This window comes from Leuciscus leuciscus (assembly GCF_965113295.1).
Source record: "Leuciscus leuciscus genome assembly, chromosome: 7".
NCBI classification, from domain to species: Eukaryota; Metazoa; Chordata; class Actinopteri; order Cypriniformes; family Leuciscidae; genus Leuciscus; species Leuciscus leuciscus.
Window position 1 is genome coordinate 43,340,687 of NC_138731.1, and position 23,817 is coordinate 43,364,503.

General features: G+C 36.3%; 3 protein-coding genes and 1 long non-coding RNA gene across 6 annotated transcripts in view; 2 read left to right on the forward strand and 2 right to left on the reverse strand.

Moving 5' to 3' along the window:
- Nucleotides 1-341: 341 nt before the first annotated feature.
- Nucleotides 342-10,437, reverse strand: tmem169b (transmembrane protein 169b). 2 transcript variants are annotated; one of them, XM_082174811.1, is made up of 5 exons: nucleotides 10,334-10,437; nucleotides 7,104-7,144; nucleotides 5,987-6,181; nucleotides 4,519-4,794; nucleotides 342-3,317 (listed from the first exon to the last, which is right to left on the reverse strand). In XM_082174811.1, the coding sequence occupies exons 3-5, from the start codon at nucleotides 6,069-6,071 to the stop codon at nucleotides 2,701-2,703; spliced, it is 978 nt and encodes a 325-aa protein (XP_082030937.1). In that variant the 5' UTR covers nucleotides 6,072-6,181; nucleotides 7,104-7,144; nucleotides 10,334-10,437; the 3' UTR covers nucleotides 342-2,700. The 2 variants fall into 2 exon arrangements, with proteins under 2 accessions (XP_082030937.1, XP_082030936.1); XM_082174810.1 differs by lacking the exon at nucleotides 10,334-10,437 and having other exon boundaries at nucleotides 4,519-4,844; nucleotides 7,104-7,212.
- Nucleotides 6,384-8,803, forward strand: LOC309502413 (uncharacterized protein). The gene is made up of 3 exons (XM_082174830.1): nucleotides 6,384-6,760; nucleotides 6,861-6,917; nucleotides 7,049-8,803. The coding sequence occupies exons 1-3, from the start codon at nucleotides 6,712-6,714 to the stop codon at nucleotides 7,189-7,191; spliced, it is 249 nt and encodes an 82-aa protein (XP_082030956.1). The 5' UTR covers nucleotides 6,384-6,711; the 3' UTR covers nucleotides 7,192-8,803.
- Nucleotides 10,438-13,104: 2,667 nt separating the features above from the next.
- The window catches only part of pfkla (phosphofructokinase, liver a), a 28,013-nt gene continuing 17,300 nt past the window's right edge, over nucleotides 13,105-23,817 (reverse strand). Inside the window, exons 14-23 of one of the 2 annotated variants that reach the window (XM_082174673.1) lie at nucleotides 22,766-22,836; nucleotides 22,597-22,684; nucleotides 22,020-22,172; nucleotides 21,119-21,283; nucleotides 20,813-20,874; nucleotides 20,140-20,251; nucleotides 18,902-19,001; nucleotides 18,599-18,704; nucleotides 17,832-18,025; nucleotides 13,105-13,229 (exon numbers count right to left, since the gene is read on the reverse strand). In XM_082174673.1, coding sequence (XP_082030799.1) covers nucleotides 17,878-18,025; nucleotides 18,599-18,704; nucleotides 18,902-19,001; nucleotides 20,140-20,251; nucleotides 20,813-20,874; nucleotides 21,119-21,283; nucleotides 22,020-22,172; nucleotides 22,597-22,684; nucleotides 22,766-22,836 — 1,005 coding nt within the window. In that variant the 3' untranslated portion in view covers nucleotides 13,105-13,229; nucleotides 17,832-17,877. Of the gene's footprint in view, nucleotides 13,230-15,453; nucleotides 18,026-18,598; nucleotides 18,705-18,901; nucleotides 19,002-20,139; nucleotides 20,252-20,812; nucleotides 20,875-21,118; nucleotides 21,284-22,019; nucleotides 22,173-22,596; nucleotides 22,685-22,765; nucleotides 22,837-23,817 lie in introns of those variants that run through there. The other variant, XM_082174672.1, reaches the window with a different exon arrangement.
- On the forward strand, nucleotides 13,236-15,192 carry LOC309502429. The gene is made up of 2 exons (XR_014207269.1): nucleotides 13,236-13,452; nucleotides 14,257-15,192. It is a non-coding gene; the product is annotated as an uncharacterized lncRNA (long non-coding RNA).

The window sequence follows — 23,817 nt, forward strand, 5'->3', positions numbered from 1 at the left end:
AAGGTAAATTGTTTGCTTGCATACAAAAAAGGCCTTTGGACTACAAATTGGACTAGGCCTACATATTTTTTTAAAAATTAAAAAAGTTAGTAAATGATTACATTCTTGTTGTGAAGATAAAAGAAACATCAAAATATATTTTCCTTCATCACTAATGCATACATCAGAGAGTTAAACCTGGTGAGCAAGGAAAAAAAAAATTTTTTGTATAACTTTCCTACAATACTTTTTTTTCTTCAGGCAATTTCCTCTGTAAAATTCCTAAGTTATAAATTCTGCAAAGGATTTTCAACATGTTTTGTGCTGTAGATCACAATAGACACACAAACCTGACATGAAAATACAGGAATAGGAATTTTATTGTCTCTTCTGAGCATTACTGCACAATGAAAGTGCAAAGTCAGAAACAAAGGAAAAAATTGAATAAAAATACACAAAATTCTTAACCAAACACATGTTAAAAGTAACACACATTTCTCATAATGCATTTGATTTGAAATTATTTAAAATGTTCTTTTGATGCCCAAGAACTGGTTATGAACATATTTTTTGGAATAACTGTCTGCATATATAATCATAAACACACACACACACTCACATACTGCACATAAATTCTCTTCGGGATTCGTCGTTAGTAAGCAAATTAAAACTACTTAGAGAGTATGCAGGGCTCTCACAATCTCACAAATAATCAGTTTAATTGCATATATATATGGCTTAGTTTTACAGGAGGTTATGAAAAGCATATACTCAGTTCTTTCCATAACCCTTCTGATGTACAGAAAAACATTTTTAATTAAAATAAAACATGCAAACTGTTAAAATAAATGGTAACACTTTACAATAAGGTTCCATTCGTTAACACGAAATAACAATGAAAAATACTTATAAAGCTTTCAATATTTCCTAAATCAAGAGTTTCCTTTTTAAAATAAATTTCCTTTTTAAAATCAATAGTTGTATTGTTAATATTTAATGGTTCTGAGTCGACAATGAGTAGATGCATTGTTGTTATTAGCTAACGTTAATAAAGATTAATGAGTACTGTATTGTTCGTTAGTTAATGCATTAACTAATAGGACCTTATTGTAAAGTATTACTCAAATAAATACAATAAAATAGGAAAGAATAAATATTTTAAATACACATTTTTAAGAAAGTTTGAAAGTCTGACATACAGTGTGAAAATAAGAAAACACGGTTTCATAAAAAGGGTGTGTTCACACTTGGCAGGTTTGGTTCGATTAAAACGAACTCGGCTGCGGTACGACTGTAATATGAATGCAACACGGACCAAAGACATCTAAATGAACCAAAAACAGGACGTGATGTCACAACATGTGACCCTTAAATGCACAGAATGCTCAAGGATACCTGGTTCTTCTCATTATAGGAGCTGAAGTTACCCATTACAGTCCGGTACAGGCATCAGACCCGCGTCTCCTCGCAGCAGATCTTCGTTTGTGTGTCTTCATTTGTTCCTCCATGTATTGTTCCAGTGTGAACGTTAAGTGAACCAGGACTAAATGTATCATTTTCTTTTTTGGTCCGGACCAAAAAACCAAGAGAACCGAGCTACAAGTGTGAACACACCCTAAGATATAAGCTATAAGAAAAACAAAATAAAAGTTTGGCTCAGGATCCTAAATTAATACTCGCCAAGTGGCAATAAACAGGATCACGCCGAGCGCTGTGAGTGTTAGAAATCAGGAATGGTGAGAGAACATTGTGCTTGGTATGTTTTTCGTCTTCAAACCAAACTTGGGTCTCCAGCCGACAGAGTTTAAATCCCGTCTGGCTAGCGCTCTTCCCATAATGTTCAGGCATTAGGTCAGTAGGCGGAGATTAGGAGGAGAGTCATTGGTGCACATTTGCAATCCTGTGAAAGCAATCCATTTGAATGTGTTTTCAACTACCTTTAAGGCTTAATATAATTGAAACAGGTGAGTTATAAAACAATTCACCCCTCTCACAGTCATCATGAAGGGCAGAATTAGCTATATAGACCAAAACTACTTTTTGCACCAGGCTGTAAACATAGTTTTTTCTGCTGTAAAGTTGGGCATTTTAACATTAGGGTTTATGGGATTGACTCTCTTTTGAAGCCTGTCTCTAGTGGCCAGTCGATGAATTGCAGTTTAAGTCACTTTTCCGTGTTGGATTCAAGAGAGAGACAGGAAGGTTGCCGCTTGCTTCAAACCAAACTTGGGTCTTGAGCCGACAAAGTTTAAATCGTGTCTGGCTAGTGTGCTTCCCATAATGTTTACGCATTAAGTCAGTAGGAGGAGAGTCTTTTGTGGCTGTTCGAATACATTTGCAATCCTATGAAAGCAATCCCAAAACAGCTTTCCTGTAGCTCAAACAGTAGAGCGTTGGCGTCATGGGTTCGTTTCCCAGGGAAAGCAAGAACTGGGAATGTAAAAAATGTGTACCTTGAAATGTAAGTCGCTTTGGATAAAATCGTCTGCCAAATGCATAAAGTAAACGTAAATCGAATGTGTTTTTAACAACCTCTGGAAGTGGTCAAAAGTGGACAAGCTCAAAATGTTTTAGACCCCATTTACACCTGTATTTAGACCTGTCCACTTGTGATCTGATTGATCAAAACGCATCTTAATACCAGGTGTATACAGGGCATAACACTCGCCAAGTGCCAATAAACAGGGCCGATAACCAGCTGAGAAAATGGCGGGTTTCTATTCACACCGAGGATGTTTGCAGCGACTTTCCCTGCAGACTCCCAGAGATCGTGTCCGAGTCCAGCAGCTCGACTATGCTGTATGGTGAACAGTCCTCCAAACCGAGCTTCCCACAAGCCCACCCGCAGAACCCCTTCTCTAAATCCCTGACGGACGTCCACCACTCGCTGAAAGCCCAGGACACCTGCACCACGGCCGAGTAAAGAGCCAGCGACAGAGACAGCGTCACGATGAGCACCGGATAGAAGATGATGAGGAAGGGGCACACCGTGATTTTGTGGCAGAACGTCCGTTCCTCGTTGTACACCAGGAAAATATTGTACCACGTGAGAGTCCCGTAGTAGAAGGAGGTGATGAAGGACAGGACGAAGACCACGGGAGCACAGGAGAGACTCCACAGGACGACGTGAGGACCCTGAGACACGCCGAATCCACACGAGCGACTCGATCCGTCTCGAGCGTCGCATTCGGCATCCAGCCGCTCCTTTGACCTCGCCATCTCACGCAACTCTCTCTCAGTGAGCGTCACGTGAATGTCCACCATCTGACCTTTCTTCTTTCCACGCGTGATGGTCCCTGTGAGCGTCACGTAGCGACTGTCTGGAGGCACAGCCCAACCTAATGAGGTCAAGACATTTCATTTACAATGCATTCTGTCTAATGCATTTCCTATTATAAGACAATTCATATTCAGTATATTATCGATTTAATTGCACTGAGTTTAACACTATCAGATGAGAACAAAATTGGAACTTAATTGAGCTGAAAAATAACTTAGTTTGCAACATCGACACTGTTATTAAACTGAACTGAATCAACGCTGAACTGAATTGAGCTGAATAATGACAATAATGTAGTGCTGAAATCAGCTTGATCCATACAACTATTGTTTCATTAACACTGTTATTTTCCTGTTTATCACTGTGAAGCTGCTTTGAAATAATCTGTATTGTATAAAGCACTATAGAAATAAATGCTACTTAAATTTCCTAAATCTTTTAAGATAAAAGAGTTCAGTTCAGTTCATCTTTATTCATTTCCCGAAGGCAATTTGGTTGCAGCATACAAGCATACACATAAGACAAAGTCACACACACATACAGTGCTGTGTATAAGTTTAGACACCCATGCTAAAGTTGACTAAAAAGAGGAATAAAAAATCATCTTTTGGAAATTGAACTTAATGCCTTAATTAAAAAAAATAGGAAAAATCCAACCTTTAAGGACACCAATTTTCTTTGTGAATGAATCATGTATCGTAAAATAAATAAATGTTCTTCCTTAAAATACAGGGTGCATAAGTCTGGACACCCCTATGTTAAATTCCCATAGAGGCAGGCAGATTTTTATTTTTAAAGGCCAGTTACTTCATGGATCCAGGATACTATGCATCCTGATAAAGTTCCCTTGGCCTTTGGAATTAAAATAGCCCCACATCATCACATAGCCTTCACCATACCTAGAGATTGGCATGGAGTACTTTCCATAAGATCATCTCTCAATGCAAATCAAACCAGCTATTAGGCTAACTGAAATAAAACCATGCCAATCTATAGGTATGGTGAGTTTTGAGTTCTTACGAAGCCTTTATGAAGAAATAGCATTTTGTCACTGTCACTAATGACAGATTTTTTTGTTTTGTTTGTTTATTTTGTAAGAATGTTTATAAGAAAAAGTGTTTTCCATGCTCTTGAAAATGAGTTTGGAGATACAATTTTTTTTTTTTTTTTTTTTGCATTAGAATGCAACAATTTATTGAAACTAAACTGCAAAAATAAAAAGTTTTGGTTAGGATAAGGCACAAAGTGTAATGCTTCACCTTCACTGCTGGGGTTGTTGAGAAATGTAGCCCCTTCTTCAGAGTTCCTCTCTCCAGCTTCACTATCTGCTCCATGCTCTTCACCAGCGGCTCTCTCTGGATCCGAGCGGTAGACGATGATGGACTCCGGCCGGTGTTCTCGCTTTCTCCTCTTCCGTCGAGTGCTGGTCCCGCTGATTCCTACATCCATCTGCCCATCCGAGACCTCAGATCGAACAGACTCCAGCTGCTCCATGCTCCGGTTTACTGTATCACAAGCTTTGAGAAGAGCTACAACTTAAGAGAGAATAGGAAAAGGCTGTTTACTCCATTCACACACGATGACCCTGTGAGAAAGAGAGAACATCATGATGCACAGTTGGCATGCATTCAATCAAATGGGAAAATAAGGAAAAAATTACATTATTTAGTCTCATTTGAACTAAAAGGTAATTTAAGTACGTTTATAAAAGACAAGTCTTGTCAAGTTGTCAAATATTTCTAAATGTTATAAATGTTTTCACAGTGTAATATCTGGTAGGGGTGAAGGTGTATTACAACTTTTATTGATTTTCCTGAACAATAACAGTGAACATGTACCAGTGTTGTTCTTGTTAACTAAAATTAAAAATATTTTTTTGTTAATTGAAAAAAAGTAGTTCTGTCAAATCGATTAATCGTGATTAATTGCAACTAACATAACATTTAATTTTTTCAATTAACAATTTTTTTTTTTTCATTTTAGTTAACAATAACAGCACTAAAATAAAGCTGATTAATCGCATCTAACATAAAAGTTTATTAATGTGTGTGTGTGTGTGTGTGTGTGTGTGTGTACACACACACACTCACACACAAACTTTTATGTTAGATGTGAAAGCAATAAAATAAAGTACAATAAAATATAAAAATTAGAATCTGGAATAAAATAACTTAGGCTGAAGTACTAAAATTACTAAAACTGAAGTAAAAATAAATTAAATCTAAATAGAAAAACTGATAAAAATGACAAAAGCACATGACAAAAAGACAAACTTAAACTAAAACGAAAATATAAAAATTAAAGCTATTTAATAATATATTAATAATTGCTAAAATAGTATATAAATAATACTAAAATAACTGAAATATATATTTTTTGGTAGGAAACAACACCCTTCCGTCAGCGAGCTGGGTCTCAATCAGCTCTATTGTCAGAGAAACAAAGACATACAGGAGACAACGGAATCGTACTGTCAATCATAGGATTGTGTTTTAATAAAATAGCGTCTAAAACTAAAAAATCCTTCATTTTTAATCCCATTGAGATAGCGGTTTATTTTAAATCAGTGTATACTGTATTGTAATGCCTGAGCGCCAGGCGGAGGCTGTTTTTGTCTCAGCTTATCCGCTCTGGTTTTAATAATCACACCATGATCTACTGTAAGAAGCGTCTTATTCACAAACCACAAGAAGATCCTGCTTAATTCATAACCTTATTCGCACCTACCAGATGCACATGCATGAAAGAACCGCTGTGAAAACTCTTGCGATGAAATGTTTAGCTTGGTTAAATGTCCAACAGCAGCCGCCATACAGATGCGCCTGGGCCACAATGTACTCAAGTCCCGCCCATTAACTCTGGAACGCCCGTCGCGTCCAATCAGATGACGATAAATCGAAGCCCCTCCTCCAGCCAAATCCACTGTAAATAAAATTGATGAGAGAGCCGATTTTCCGGTGAAATACTACTACGTTTATTGCTACATTTATTATTACAATCAGTATTTTTTCCTAAATATTATTTGTAAATTGCGTGTATTTGTGTGTACGTCTGCATTTATTTCAAATATTTGATCAAATAAGGCAATTTAATTGATACAATATGATATCGTCATTATTGGTTAAATCGGTTTCATTATTTATTCAGAAAACAAGTAACGACTTGTCTCACGCCAGGCTGACCAAATTAACTCATTTAATAATTTATTTATATTTATTATTTAATTTATTTGAAAGTGATCCGATTCGCGAATATGTCGTCATCACACATGAAAGAATCTCGTGCAGTAACGGACGTTTTAACTGACGCGCTCGAGCTCCGTATATACGCACAATATTCGCCTTTCAATTCCATATTTGAGTTATATAATAGATCAAGACTGGAAAATATATCTATTTACGTGATATTTGTGGTATTTTCAAGACCTGTGTGTGTGTTTTTATCGGGTTTGAATGGAGGAACAGACGGTAAATCAACTGGACAACCTGTTGCTTCAGTTAGGTGATGAGTTCGCTTCATTAAATATTTTAATTTTTTTTACATACCGGTTCTTTGACAATTTTAACTTGATATGTATTGTATACTGTTATATCTACGACAGGTATAGAGACTCGAGAACTTGCTCAGAGGAATAATGACCTCAAACAACAAATACAAAGTAAGTTTTTAGGAACACCTCACTGAAAACATTGGATAAGCCTTGGACAAAAAAAGCTCCCCTAATCACCCACATATAAAGACAAAAAAGTAGTTTGTTATCATCAATTGTTCTGTCTGTTGTGTTTTTAGTTTGTGAGTCCAACATTCAGGAGAAGAAGGATTACATTAAGACAACACAACTTACCATCAGCAAACTCGATGAGGAGATCCAGCAAAAACAAAACACTGGGAAGTTTATCAAAGAAAACACAAAAAAGTATGGCAAAGTGTGACTGACAATATTTTTATTTTCCAATCTCAAACTTAGCATAATATAGTTTAATATGAATATTTTGTTTCTGATATCAGTCAACAGAGAACAGGACATCTGCTGCTTCAGTATGAAAAGACACTGGAAGCTGAGCTAGAGAAGAGACAGAACAGCTATAAGCAAGACATGTAGGTCCAACATGAAGTACCATAACGGTGTTGTAGGGTGACGGAGAGAGCTCAACAAGACACATGCGACTAGAAAAAACACCAGCAAATTAAGAAAATATACTTATACTACAGGGCCGTTGAATGCTTGAATCTGATTGGTTGACGAACGTTCTAAGGTGTGCATTATTTTCAGGGAAACGCACGGCTAAAGTAGTTCCAGGCAGGTCTTGACCGCATTACAGTTCCATATCACTTCGCGTAGTCAACTGTAATAACGGAAAATAGGATACAATTCATAACAAGAAAAAGCATTTCGCCCCATGCGCTTGATCTGCAATTTTCAATGTCTAGCTTCACAATCAATAGAAACATGCAGTTTAATTTGAATAAATAAACTATAAAGTCATATCTATAATCAATAGAAAATTAAACTGAATATAGGCTAAATAAATGGATAGTCCTGCAGCACGGATTTTTATTGCAGATAATTTAACAAATAAATAATTATTGATAGGCCTACTTGTTAAAAGGGCTTTGGGTTTCATTTATTTGGCTAGTCTACTGTCATCTGTCAATAATAAAAAAAAAAAAGAATTAACAAATTAATTAAAACGAATTGAATTAATTAATAAATAATAATATTGACGCACATTCTTTTCTGTCTCATTATTGCAACATTTCTCTCTAATAACTGCATTAATAACTGCATAAAGCCGGGAACACACTTTAAGGCCGGTTATGAATGTAATTTGATACTTATGACTGATCATGCCCAAACGCGTGTTCAGTGCGTTCAGTCTGTGTTTAAAATCTGCTGCAGTCGATGAAAACAGTCAGAGAATGTGTCAGCTAGTCGTGTGTCCCCAGCATTAGTCTGCTATCAGCGGCTCAAACCTCCGTTACTAACTCTGAAATGACGTTTTGGAATTAGCAACGGAGGCATGGGATTAGATGCGTAAGAAATTAGTCCTACATACAAGAGCGTTTTAATGACAAAAACTTTACAAACGTCTTGAAATACATAATCTGAACAATGTTTCGAGGTGTGGTAACTGTAGTATAAGCGGAATAATTGACTTCATAATTTGACTGTCGTCAATTATTCCTTACATCTTCATTAGTTGGACAACACCTGTGCTCCAAATACTCACAATACAACCAAATACAGAAACACTTGTCAAATACTCACAACACAACAAATACTCACAACACAACCAAATACAGAAACACGCTTCAAATACTCACTACGCAACCAAATACAGAAACACGCTTCAAGTACTCACCACACAACAAATACTCACCATGCAACCAAATACAGAAAAATGGTTCAAATACTCACAACACAACAAATACTCACAACACAACAAATACAGAAACATGCTTCAAGTACTCACCACACAACAAATACTCACCATGCAACCAAATACAGAAAAATGGTTCAAATACTCACAACACAACAAATACTCACAACACAACAAATACAGAAACACGCTTCAAGTACTCACAACACAACAAATACTCACCATGCAACCAAATACAGAAACATGCTTCAAATACTCAACACAACAAATACTCACAACACAACAAATACAGAAACAAGCTGCAAATACTCACAACACAACCAAATACTGTTTCTGCATTTGGTTGCATTGTGTGCAGCACATGTATTGTCAAACTGATGAAGATGTTTTCTTAATTTGCTGGTGTTTTTTCTATTTGTATGTTTTCTTCAGTTGCAGCGCATTGAGCTGTCTCCACCACTGTAGTGTTGCGCTTGAAGGAACTTAACCCTGACATAGGAAAAATCAATTAAAAACTAGAACAGTTTATTAAACATTTAGAGAGAAAAAAATCTATAAAAAATCTATATATATTTGATACACCAGGCTTTTATGACTCATAGTATGATGGATCTCATACTCAAGGAGGAAAAAACATCTCAATGTTATTCAGAGGTCCAAACTGAGCAAAAATTTTATTAAGTTAAATTCTGATAGCTTGTAATGCAAATCAATGAGATCTTTATAACAGTGTAATAGACTACTTATATAAAATGCATATAGGCTACATATCAGTTATATCTCCCAATAATATGTCTAAGATGATTTATGATCAAAGATTTGTATTTCAAAACATAATGCAATGCAATACAATGATTGACAGAAAATTAAATGTTCCTCAAAAGCCTGATGGATCATATTTTATCCTTCCTTAAGTCGCTTCAGTCCAGTTAGTGTTCATTTTGAAATATTACTAATGGAATACATTTTTTTTCTTATGTTTACTTTATAAAAACCAGCAAAAAAAGATATGAACCACGACCTTCAGATGAACGTTTTTACAACTATACTAAAAGGCCTTTTACTTGCTAAAAACATATAAACTATATCAGTCAGATGACAGAAGGCATGTAGTCGATTGTGTTGCGACAGGTTTTTCAGTAAAGTTCTGATCATGTTGAGGCCTTAGAAGAAATTCACGTATCAAACATGATACAGTAGGCTTTATAGGGCTAAAGATGTTTGGTCTTTGAAGGAAAATGTTCCAGGAGAGAATCGAGAGCTACAGGAGCGTGTTTCAGCAGTATAAGGATCGATACTGTCAGAACTCACAAGCTCAAAAACTGCTGAAGGCTCAAGCTGAGAATGAGGAAATCGAAAGGAGAATGAGAGCAATAGAAGAACAAATAATGGAGAAGGATAGAGAACTGACAGCAGCTCTAGGTAACTCTGTCCTTAAAGTAATAGTTCATTCAAAAATAAAAAAATCATGTTGTTCCAAACAACAGAAATAAAGTTTAAAAGAATAAAACTATTCATTCAACACTGTTTTGACAGGTGAGGAGGAGCCAGTCACTGATGGTGCTGACAGGTATTTTATCTTTACAGCAGATTTGTTTTGTTTTTATCAGAGGTTGGTTGCATTCGTCTAATTAACTTTTTCCTGAAATCGCTATGAAAATAGTAAGTGTCCAGACAATGACGGCCTACAAACCAAAAGCGAGTTGTTTGATGAAATGGTCCCTCATCAAGAGCCCATAACGCAGGTACGTCTGCTGTTGTCCTGAAACTGCATGTACAGCTCCATCTACATGAATTGGGAGAGAAAAAAAATATTCAAAATGGCTTGCTTCTATTTAATACCTGAGAAAAGTTATTGTGAGTTCTGTAACTTTTAGAGGCCTGAAGGATACGCAGATGAGCGCATGGCTGCTGCTGAAGATCCTTCTGAGGTGAGTAAGGTTAAAACTGCAGAAAGTGAATCTCAGATGGACACGTTTGCCCCCAGCGTATGGACAAAGAGAGAAACTGTAAAAGGTAAACACCAGCATAATATTAATATTTTGAAAGCATCACAAGATAAACCACAATAAGCACATAGATTTATCGATCACAATCGAGTTTTCCTTTCATTATAGATCAAATGCAAGAAGGCGATCAGAGTCAGTCAGTGAACGTGAATGAACCGGTAAATACAGACAACTGGTTTTAAATGATTAAAATATACCCCACCGGTCATGTTTCTAATAATTAAGTTCTTTTTATATTTTTGAAAGAAGTCTGTTCTATTCATATATCACATCTATTCATGTAATTTTTTTACATTTTCAGCATCATTACTCCAGTCTTCAGTGTCACATGATCCTTCAGAAATCATTCTAATATGATTAGCTCCTCAATTATTAATTATGGTTCTTATTATTAGTGTTGAAAATGGCTTAATGTTTTCGTGGGAAACCGTGATCCTTTTTTTCACAATTCTTTGATGACTAGAAAGTTCAAAAGAACAGCATTTTATTTGAAATAGAAATCACATGATAAATGTCTTTACTGTCACTTTTGATCAAGTTGATGCATCTAAAAAAACAGAATTTTAAATGGTAGTGTATCAAAATATCAAGCAGCAAAAACTGTTTTCAACATTGATAATCAGAAAGAGCAGCAAATCATAATATTAGAATGATTTCTGAAGGATCATGTGACACTGAAGACTGGAGTTATGATGCTGAAAATTCAGCTTCGATCACAGGAATAAATTACATTTTACAATATAATCACATAGAAAACAGTTCTTTTAAATTGTAATAATATTTCACAATATTACTGTGTTTGCTGTAAGAGACTTCTTTCAAATACATGACTTTTGACCTGAAGTGTACTGTATATATATTCTTACAATTTCTTTTTGTATGAATGCAGCAGGGGAATGTGAATGTGTCATGTGCTTCTGAGCTCATGGTGGAAATATCAGAAGAGGAGGAGGAGGAGAAGGAGGAGGAAGAGAGTTTGGAGGCGACCACAGCAGAAACTCATGAGGACACAGTGACTGAGGGTCCCGTCTGCCCTCCTCCCTCACCGGCTAGAATTAAAGCCACACCGACCACCCCGACCTTCTCCTTAAAGTACGACCTGACCTCAGTGTTTATGATGGAGCGCACTGTACCTCTATATGCTGCCGTCTGTCACTTACATTAGTCTAAAGTCAACATGAAACAACATTTGCAACCTATTTTTCTTAATGCATTTTTCAGGGATACACCTAAATTGTGGTGCACAACTCAAGTCAGCTTTATTTCTATTGCACTTTATACAGTACAGATCGTTTCAAAGCAGCTTCACAGAAATAAACAGAAAAATAACAGAATCATTAATGCAAATTTGATCAAATATGAGACAAATTCTGCTGTAAAGCAGCTCTAAAAAGACATTATTCAGCTCAATTCAGTTCAATAACTGTAAAGTTAATCAATTATGAAACAAGTTCACTTCAGCCATAAACAGCTCTACAGAAGACAACACTAGGCGCATTTCCATTACAGATTTGCGCAAAAAATTGCGATTTTTTTCTAAATATCGATAAAAAAACTATTGCGAAATTACGGCGTTTCCATTAACCGATGTCATGCGACTAATATGCTATTTTTTCCTCTCGCGAGAAGTCAATCCAAAAATCATGGCGACGGACATTGGTAGGTTATATATATCCCAGCCACCGCACTAGACATTATTATTATTAATGGAAGGAGACGTATGTGTGTTTTCCACGCATTAATGGTAAGGAACGACCCTTATACTGTGAGCGGCTCATATAAGGTGTTTCTGGGTGTTTATCCCTCATTTCTGCTTCGAGGTCTTGATTGTGGCATTTATTTGAGGTTTAGAATCCAGTATTTTTGTAATTCTTTTGTCTTTTATGAATTTAATAAAGAACTCTGTCTCGTCTTCTGTCCAAACACACCGCGTCATCTACGTCAGGTGACCTGTAAATGCTCAAAAACTGTTTCCATTGCAGTTTTGCAAAATATTTCTTTTTCGAATTGCCTGTAAAAGCACCTCATGCGAGCGGGAAAACTTTTTTTGCGATAAATGGGAGTTTTTGCGAAATTGCCGCGTTTCCATTGGGCGTATTTTCAATTTGCAATTTCAATTTGTGCAATTTGAACGCGGCTAGTGTCATTATTCAGCTCAATTCACTTCAAGTTTTGTTCTCATCCAATAGTGTCAGTGCAAGTCAAATTAGTAATATTACTGAATATTAAGTGTCTTCTAAACTAGTCTTTAAGTGAAGGGATTGTGAATGTCAACCAAAAAGGATTTAGAGGCAATGTTTAATCTTGATTTTTTTTGTTTTAACGTGCTCTGATGATGTATCTTTCACAAGAGCAGGGACATGTATCAGAAAGTAAACACGTTTTAATAGAACTATTGATTACTGTTCGATCTGTTAACAGCAACAGTCCCAGATGCTCACCTGGACGACAGGAGATCTCGGACACCAAGTCGCCCGCTTTTGTCTTCTCCATGATGTCTGGTCCAAACACACCTGCGTTCTCCAAGCTGGGCTGTGACTTCGACGTGGGATCGGCAGCAGAAGAGGTGAACTTCAGAAGCTGGAAGACTCACACGTGCATTGTTTCATCAAAGAGTTGCATCATTTAATTTGTGTGTGTGTGTGTTGTAGGCATCTCCATTTAACTTCACAAGCTCCTATTTCAGCGACAAGGTATTTCTGGAGAAATGTTTGTGTTTAATGGCTGAATGTTTTAAATGTTTGAAAGCTGATTTTGTATTTCTGGGAACAGAAGTCACCAGGATCAGCACCCAAGTTCTCAGGTGAAGTATGATTCATGAGTAATATCTACACTACCTGTCAAAAGTTTGGAATAATTAAGTTTTCTCCAAAGAAGTCTCTTATGCTCACCATTTTATTATGATTATGCTCCACTTATTTGATAAAAAATACAGTAAAAACAGTCATATTGTCAATATTATAATTCAAAATAACGGTTTTCTATGTGAATATATTTTAAAGTGTAATTTATTAATAATTAATTATTGATTCCTGTGATCAAAGCTGAATTTTCAACATTATTACTCCAGTCTTCAGTGTCACATGATCCTTCAGATTAAATGCTGAATTATTATTGGTGTTCAATTATTAATAATGGTTCTTAATATTATTAATGTTGTACACTTTTTGTGGGAACCGTGATAATTAAATGTGATTATATGTGAAAGATTTTTTTGATGAATAGAAAGTTCAAAAGAACAGCATTTATGTAAAATAGAAATATTTTCTTTACAGTCACTTTTGATCAATTTAATGCATCCTTGCTGAATTCTTGAAAAAATGTAAGAAATGCTGAAAATTCAGCTTCGATCACAGGAATAAATTACATTTTACAATATATTCACATAGAATACGGTTACTTTAAACTGTAATAAATATTTCACAATATTACTGTAGTTTTAATAAAGTAAATGCAGCCTTGATGAGCAAGAGACTTCGTTTAAAAACAAAAATTATTCCAAATTATTAATTATATTTTGCCTAAATGGTCTTATATTTTCTGCTTTGTGAAATTTTCATGAAAAGTCAAGAGTCTAGAGTTAATGCTGTTGTTGTTTCTCTCCAAGGTTTCCTGTTTGATGAAGCCGAGAGTCGTCAGGAGGAGTTCTCCTTCTCGTTCGGGATGGAGAGCCCTCCGAAGAGCTCATCCACACAGGACACTTCAGGACCGGCGGATTCCTTTCCCTTTTCATTCAGCTTTGGAAAATTATAACTTCACAAACATAAATAGCTGTACTTCAGAGATGTGTTCAAATGTCTGTTGACGTTACATTCTACACTATATTGTTGTATGTTTGTTAAATATATATGTTTATAACAGTTACATACGGCAATATTTACTGCAGATTCTGCTCCTTTTGTTCACTGCTGCAATTTTAGTTTGAGCAACATGATTCAAAATAACTTATTCACAGACCATTTCAATATATGCTTATACTTCAATGCATGCATTATAATTAATAGTAAATTAAAGGAATGTTTTGAATTATTGCATGTTCTCATTAAATGTATTTGGTGCCAATTTGTTACTGAAAATATAACAACACTGAAAAACTCAATATATATATATTTTTATTATAGATTGTAGTATATGTATTTTTTTAATTTATTAAATGACAGTACATTCCTTTTAATATGACATTCATCATTTACATGTTAGATTGTGATGGCTTACAGACAGAAACTGAATCATTTACTGTACACTTCTGGAGATTTCAGTAAAATAATCATTTCATAGTTGTTGAACATGGAAGTTTGAAATGATCTGACAAAACCTGTCAAGAACACGTCCAGTTGCATAAACACAGTCACTATGTTAAGATAATCTTAAGAAATAGTGAACAACTAGCAGTTACTGTAGATAAGATATCCGATTCACATTAAATCGATATAACTTTTATCTATCTTGACTTGACTAATTTTTAAGACTAGTCTTAGCCGAGCCTTTAACGCAACCGGCCACAGATGACTATAGTCTGAGCAGTTTATTCAACTGGCCAAAACAGGCCATATTAAACCCCCCAAATCAGGAGAAAAATTAAGTTTTGCAAATATAAAATGAAACTTTTAGGATCTTTATGATTTTTGCATTGTGAAATTTTCATGCCAATTAAACCAAAAAATTAGATTTTTTGGTTTAATTGGCATGAAAATTTCACAATGTTTCTTAATACTGCAATGCTAAACATTATGTTAGTGAGTATGAAAATAATGTCACAATGCAAAAAAATAAACCCTCAATAGACTTTGTTTACTTTCATTCGCCTGTTTTAGTTACACTCATTCCTGGTTCATCATTATAGTGATTATTTTCTAGACTTTTTTTTTTTTTTAAATGAATGTCAAAGTAGAGCATTAATTAAATACTGGGGATGTAAAACATGCTGCACTAGAACTATCTATTGCTTCACATTAATCACGTTGCATAGACACACAATATCACAGACACAACACTGGAGACCACAGACACACACTGTTCTAATGTTTCACAATCACAGCACACCTGGTTCACAATCTCCACCTTTACCTGCGACATCAAACCATTCCCCGCATGGAAAAGCTGCAGGAATAAAGATTCGCCAGGAAATAGACAGTAAAATCTGCAGAAACGTTTAGCAACTAACAGCAGCAGTTTAGTGTAAAGAATAAACACAGTGACCGTCTACACTGAAAGTGACCGGTGTTGCATTGCACGAGGAAAATACATTTGTATGCATATAGTTAACAACAAGGTGATTTTAATTAGAGGACCAGAAACATCACGAGCTGGCTTTGATGAAATGGTCTAAAGTGATTCAAATATATAACAAATCAAATTTATAGCAATAGATTCACACATAATATTTATTTGTTAACAAAAATCGAGTGGAAACGGACGTGTGCAGTGTTTTCTCCAAGTTTAGTCCTTTCACTGAGACGTGATTTCGTCCTGCTAAAACTGAGCTCTTCGAAAGACGCTCTACTAAGTGCATAAATTTGAACACGGAAGTTTTTAAAAACGATGATGCATGTTTAGTCATGATGATCATGCATAATATACGTAAGGGTTAATGCCCTTCGAGGTGTCCATTGTCAGGTATTAATGGACGACGGCGAGGCGTGCGCGTCGGACGGTTGCCTCCGCCGAAGTCCATTAATACCTGACAATGGACACCTCGTCGTGCATTAACCCGCTTATACCATGGTCACTTGCCAAATAACAAATTTTTAAAACATTAGTTTATATTTGAATTCGTTTTACAATCGAAATCTAAAGTTTTTACAAACAATAACTTGGTTTCCCTGGTTACGCCTGACGGTTTATTTAGCAACCGGAGATATTTATAGTCCGCTCAGCTCATAGAACCCTTCAGTTTACAGCCTGTTGCTATGGTTACTCACAGCTGATGTAGCCAGCGCATTTATTTATTAATTCCGAAAGGTAAACAGTCAGTTTCACCAGAACTCCTTTACTAGGTGTCCTCTATCACTTTTTAATGGACACCCTGCAGCCAATCAGAATCGAGTATTCACCCAGACCATGGTATAATGATAGAAACATTATCTATGGTTGAACCGGGTTTATCGCGCCTGCTATTTACTTCCATAATGTTGTTAAAAATAAATGCTACTTTGTACAATCTTCATATTACATTCCTGCAGATATGATAGAAAATGTACTTGTGATTGTGGCAAAGCATGAGGACAGTTGTGTTTTAGACCAAACATGGAATGGCGATCGAGTGTGATCTGGACGCATTCAATGGTGAGATATTTAGCAAATAAAATAATCGTGGCAGAAGAATAGCTTGAGGAATTTATAATATTTTGGTCTCTCGGTATCATCTCAGTGAGCTTTTACGCTTAATGCATACACAGTAAGATGATTTAAGCATTTTCAGTAGGGGTGTCACAATATATCGCAAAACAAAAATGCAATAATATGTTTCGTGGATAGTTCACCCAAAATAGAAATTCTGTGTGAGAAAAAATTCAAGTTTTCAGAGTTTTAGTGTCAGTACTACATTAAACTACTATATATAATGTTGAATATAATGTATAATAATGCAATGGGGGAATATTTGTGGGTCCTGATAATGCCAAATGTCTGATGTTACCAGTAAAAAGTGGCTTACATTATTTTAAATATATCTAGTCGTGAAACAATGCAAGCATATTCGTCTAAAATAATTCTGTTTTCATCTTCAGAATCATGAATATTGTTATTCTGGTGTCTCTATTGTCCTGAGCATTGGGTTTCAGCACCAAGTCCAAGACTATTCATTTACACACACAATGTAAAACCAAATTTAGCATTTTAATAAACAGTAAATGTTTTGTTAACTTTTATCATATGTCTTGGAGTGTCGCAATAATATCGTATCGTGATATGTATCGAATCGTAACATGAGGGTCTCGTTACACCCCTAGTTTTCAGACATTTCAGTGTGGACGGAGAGTGTTTAGAAACGAAAACGCAGTTTTAATGTAAATATATCAATAATTCTATTAATTACACTGGGAGTGATCTAGTTTTGGACGCTCTGCATCCGTCCAGCATAAAGATGGAGCAAGTACAGGCCTCCAATGGAGAAGAAGATCAGGTTCAGGTACACATCTCGAGTTGTACCCTCCTTCACTCACTAAAGCTTCAGGCGTTCACCTGTTCTAACGGAGGAGTGGCAGTCGTGTGTGGGTTGAAGGACGCTTTAAAACCCGGTGTCGATGCTGAGAGAGCGACGGGTCACGTGTTCGATCTCTCCCGTCACATACTCGTTGAAGGACGTCTGATACTTTGCCAACATCTTCAGCATCAGCCGGAGATTCAGCCACCACTGAGTCTTGGGCATCCGGTGTCTGCAGGGCGAGAGAAACTGCTCACTGATACTGGCAACATTTTACAATAAGCTTCATTAGTTAATGTATTAACTAACAATGAGCAATACATTTGCTACAGTAGTTATTCATCTTTGTTAATGTTAGTTAATAAAATACAGCTGTTCAATGTTGGTTCATGTTAGTTCACAGTGCATTAACTAATGTTAACAAATACAACCTTTGATTTTAATAAAGTATTAGTAAATGTTGAAAGTAATATTACCTAAGATTAATAAATGCTGAAGAAGTATTGTTCATTCTTAGTTCATGTTAACTAATGTAAAAACAAAACAAAAAAAACAAATGTAGTTTGTAACAAAAAACTAATGTTAAGTAATGAAAGTGCTACTCGGATGCTATGGAAGCTTATGGGTAGCAATATTAAATTTGAAATGTAATATGCAAAATGACAATGCAATATGTAAAATGGCAATGCATTTCTGTATTTAAAGTTGAACTTTTTGACTAGGAAAAAGTGTCCCAATCCAGCTGACTTCACTTCACCCCTGCTGAACCTGGTGGAGTGTGTGTGTAATTGTTAGAGTCACTCACACAAAGTCGGTCTGGTCCTTCAGCTCAGTGACGGGACTGAAGGTCAAAACCTTCTTATACAGGCCGATCACACAGGCCGAGTCTGGGGTGTTAGCAATCACACGACCTGACAGACACAAACACACTCAGTCGTTTCATCTTCTGCAGAAATCTAAAGTTTAAACTCAGAATTAGTTCTGTCATGTGACTAAATACCATTGACATCAGCAGGAAAACACAAAAGCGTAAAATTAAGAGTCCGAAATATTTGATTTATACAGAGATGTTTTGTACAGTTATATTTAGTTTTAAACATCCTCTCACCTAGTTTAAAATTGTCGATCATCTTCTCTGTCAGCCACTGCACGGCTCGAACGCCCAGTTTAGTGCCGTAGTTTCTGTCAAACGGTGTCGGCACTCCTCCCTACAAACATCAGAGACACAACATCACAAAAACTGCATTTCTTTCAGCAGAGCCGAACCCCAATGTTGTAATTTCACTTAAAGTCCCTCTGTGGTTAAAGTTGTTTATATGTCTATGTGGTGTTTTTAATATGCTTTAAGACAAACCATGTGTAAATTCATAAGTCGACAGCATTGCTGAGTATTTTCTCCTTAAAACTGCAGTGAACCAAAGACAGTCTCAAACACACGCTTTGAAATCGCTGGTGTTTCTGACGTCACAAACTACCTTGTAACCAATCAGATCAACGTGTGATCGTCAACCAGTGGATCTCTGAGCGACATCTCACATTCCCTTTAAGAGCAGGCGCGCTTGTTCCATGGCGGATTACTATTATAACGGCGGATTTGCCAGGCGCACGCCAGGAGCGGTTCACAACCGAGGAGACGGACGTTCTCGTCAGGGCCGTAAAACACAGAGAAGTGACATTGGGGATGGAGAAACACACCCAAATTAGCTTCGATTAAACAGGCGTATAATAATTTGGGTAAATGTGTAAGCTAGATTTATGCCTATTTTTCCACATCTTCATGGACACCACAATGATTTCCCTCGTGTGGAATATTATTCCTTGTAATAATGTATGGTTTGCAAAAATGTGAACTGCTGCGTCTGTGTAGATGAGAGAAGCAAAGTGTGTGTGTGTTGTGCACACGCTACATTATGGCCAAGCATGCGCCCTTAAAATATCATCTGAATAACGCGCCACTGACTTTAGACTAGGCTTTTCCTGGTCTGTGGCGGAATTGTTTTCTGAAACTGCAAAATAGCACCAGGGAACGTTTGTGCCGGAACACGCCTCCTCTTTTCGCTGAGCCGTCCCCGGGAGCGCAAGTTCATTCCCTAATTTACCGACATGCGTCTGTGGAGGGAAAAAGTCTGCTGTGCGTCGGGTGCAAAATAGGAATGATACATGCGTCGCTGTACAAAGTCAATTGCGCTGGGTGCAAGATAGGGCCCAGTATTTGTGTGTGAAATCAACTATGAAGTGTGTTTCAAATTGAAAAGCAGGTGATTTTTAAGATAATGTATAGGATGCTGAAAGAGAACCTTCATACGTCACTTTATTAGTTGTTAAATTGCTAAGTTGAGCCTGTACCTGCTGCAGATGTCCCAGGACATTGACCCTGCAGTCGAAGACACCTTTGCCCTCTGCCGAGTAGAGCTTATGGATGAAATCAGTGGTGTATTGCTCATGGCATTTCTCATTCCTGTGAACACAGCAGTTTTACACTCATTAAAGGTCATTAAAGGTGCAGTGAGCCATTCCTGAGAAACACTGCTGAAAATTGAAACCCATGCAAACAATTTTGTGAATATTTGCTAGATGTCTGTTCAGTGTGTATGCAATTTCGGGTAACACTTTATTTTACAGTGTCCTTGTTACATATGTTACATGTACTTACCATAGTAATAACAGTAAATTACATGCAACTAACCCTCAACCAAACCCTAATCCTACCCTAACCCTATAGTAAGTACATGTAGTTGCTTAATATTACTCAGTACTTAAATATATAATTGCACTGTAACAATGACGCCTTAAAATAAAGTGTATCCCAATTCGGATGCAGCCGCCATTTCCATCCTGGGAAATTGGTGTGAAATATCTGTCATAAAAATGGAAGTGGCTGCAATCGGGGGAGCCACTGTGGCTCTTTATTATTATTATTTATGATCATATTCCAATAGTTTAGATTATTATCAAATCATTTAGGAACCTAAAATATGTGTTGCAGGGCAAAACTGTGTTGTTAATGTGGACTCGTTACCTCAGCACCAGACCTCTCTGAATGTCCTTCTTCATTTTCTCCGTCAAATGCTCCACATTGGTCTAAAAGAAGTGACACACCAACAGCAAAACAGTGTTTATTCTTCCATGTGTAGATGTGGAGCGTTGGGAAATGTTAACTTATTGTATATTAAACTGTTTTATAAAATGATTATGCCATTAAAATGCACTCTCAATGCCTGTTTTTGATTGGAAAATGACTAACAGACTCCATAATATCAGCTAGCACATGGTTAAAACAATAATTATGATACTATCATAGACGATACACATGGCACAGCCCTACCTTGAGGTCATGGATGTTGAAAGGATCTTCGAAGATGTAAGCGGCGTCCGCTCCGACAGCGATGCCTGTGGTGGTTGCCAGATATCCACAGTATCCACCCATAGTCTCCACCACAAACACTCTCCTCTTGGTCCCTGTGGCCGACTGCTTGATCTTATCACAGCTCTTCATGAAACACAGACCAGCTTCAGATTAAAAACTAGACAACGAATGCAGCGACACGGCATCTTTATTTATAGCTTCTGCAATTAAGGTATGCAGGTGTGCAAGCTTTTCAGATACAAGCCTCGCTTCAAAACCGAACATTTTAAATTTAATCAAAGCAAGTTTTTGTATTAACCTCCTTTTATTTACTGGAATGTTTTATAAGCATAAATGTAAATGTACAAAAAGTAAACCCCGCTTTGACATCTTCAAACGAGAATTGAATTTGTACTTAAATACAATTTCGATGTCTGTAAATAAGAAAGTTTATATTAAATATTCTTTCATAATATGCTTTTATTCATGCTTGTATATTGTTGACTATATAACTTTTTTTATTGTTTAAAAGTTTGTCTGTCTTTGTAATCTTATGCTTGTTAAAATTTGCAATAAAAAAAAATAAAATAAGCATTAAAAATACATTTATATTAAAATTTTACATAGATGCTTTTACCCAAATCGATTTCTATTGCATATACAGTATTTTGCATTGTATCGGCTCATGCATTCCTTGGGAATCAAACCCATGACCTTGAAGTTGCAAGCCAGGAGACATAAATATTAGGTGAAATTGTACGTTTTTTTATTGATTCTTTCTATATTTTCACTGATATCTCACTTTATCTTTTCTCATTCGAGTAAATCTAAAAGAGAATATCTATGAGTGTTCATGTGAGTGTGTGAGTCCTGTACTTACGGCCATCGCTGCATTAACCGCAGTATCGCTGCCCAGACTGAACTCAGTGCCTGGAACATTGTTGCTGATGGTGGCAGGGATGATGCACATGGGAATACATAATTCATCATAACGGCCCCTCGCTTCAACCAACTCCAGTACGCCCTCGTACGCCTGGACACCACAGAGAGTACAGTCAGATATCAGAGAGTGCAACAAGGACTTAATTTTGCGTTTCATGGAAGATAACACAGGTTGGAAATAGGGCTGGGCGATACAGCAAAAACATTAAAACTTTATTTCCAAATTTTTATAGTATTCAATAGATATCAAAATGTAAAAACAATGATTTTTTTGCCCCCCATGAATTTTTTGCCCCACATAATATTGATAGTACAGCTATATAGTATAGCTAATTGTTTACTGCAAACCCAGCACTAGTAAAAAAAAAAAAAAAAAGGCTGTGACACTTTTACATTTTTACTAAATGAACACAAACGGAACATTTAAAAATCATACAAAGCAAGCTCTTTGAAGAACAAAGAAACACATAGAATAAGTGTCATGTCTATTAGTTTGCATTAACATGTTTGTGTACCTCAAAACCTCCGACGACAAACAGTGACTGGATGCTGAACTTGTTGAGGTTTTCCACCAGTTTCTCCATGCATGTGCTGGGAAGGGTTCTGGAGAACATCGAGGGTCACAAAGCTGGGATTAAATTAAAGAGCCAGTGAAAAATGCACTGACTTTTAAAGATGACTGACCGTTTAGTTCCCAGCAGAGATCCGCCCTGACCCGTCCAGCCGGCCACCTGATTCCATGACACTTCATTTACCTAAAAAACAGTGGGATTTCATGTTACGATTTCATTAATATTAATATAACTATTGTTCTTTCCAAATAACAGAAAGAGATTATACTAACCCCTTTTATATATATATATATTTTTATTTTTTTTGGATTGCACTCATTTGTTGCATGCATTTGGGAATTATGGATAATAGGATCATTGGTTGGAATCAATGGATGGAATCAGGGAATCCAGTCATAAAAATGAAATTTACAGTATACTGTAACACAAAATGTCATGGAATTAAAGCACAAAAATACTATTTAACACTTTTGCGACATTATGGACATTTTTGTCTTTTTCAGTTTAGTTTTTTTGATCACTTTGCCTGTGTTAATGCCAACTGCATAAAATTTGGCACAGGTGTGTATTTTTATTGGAATTTTACTATTTCACTCCCATTTCCTTTAATAAATCTATTTTGCACTAGAAACACAAAATAGTTCCTCTCGGGATCTTTTGGACAAAAATGTCCCCATTGAAACGGCAATTTTTAATCCCAGGGCCATTTAACTATAAAATGATGCAATCTTTGTTAATAGGCTTTCATTCTGTTGGCAAGGCTTCAAAATGTACATTTTTACTCCATTTTCTCAGGTTTGGCCTATAAAGCAAATACTCGCTTTATTCCTGTTTTCTGCTTATGCATATTATAGAGCCAATTGGATCAATTAAGCAGCTGTAATTGTGTGGGTGTGCTGGTATAGAGTGTGGATTGTATGTGTGTAATAAAAAAGAACTTTGAGAGAGAAAAACTGCAAATCACAGATCCAACCACTGTGTTCCAGAGGAGTTTTGCTGCATCTAATGGGGAAACTTTGGTTCTGCGCCCAAACAATATCTCACTGAAAGCTCATTTTTTGAGATATCAATCTCAAATTTGGAACACGACTTGTTTAGATTTATGGCTTTGATTTTCAAGCAGTTTTAGAGTTCAACATGTTTCGTAAAATATATATTTTATAT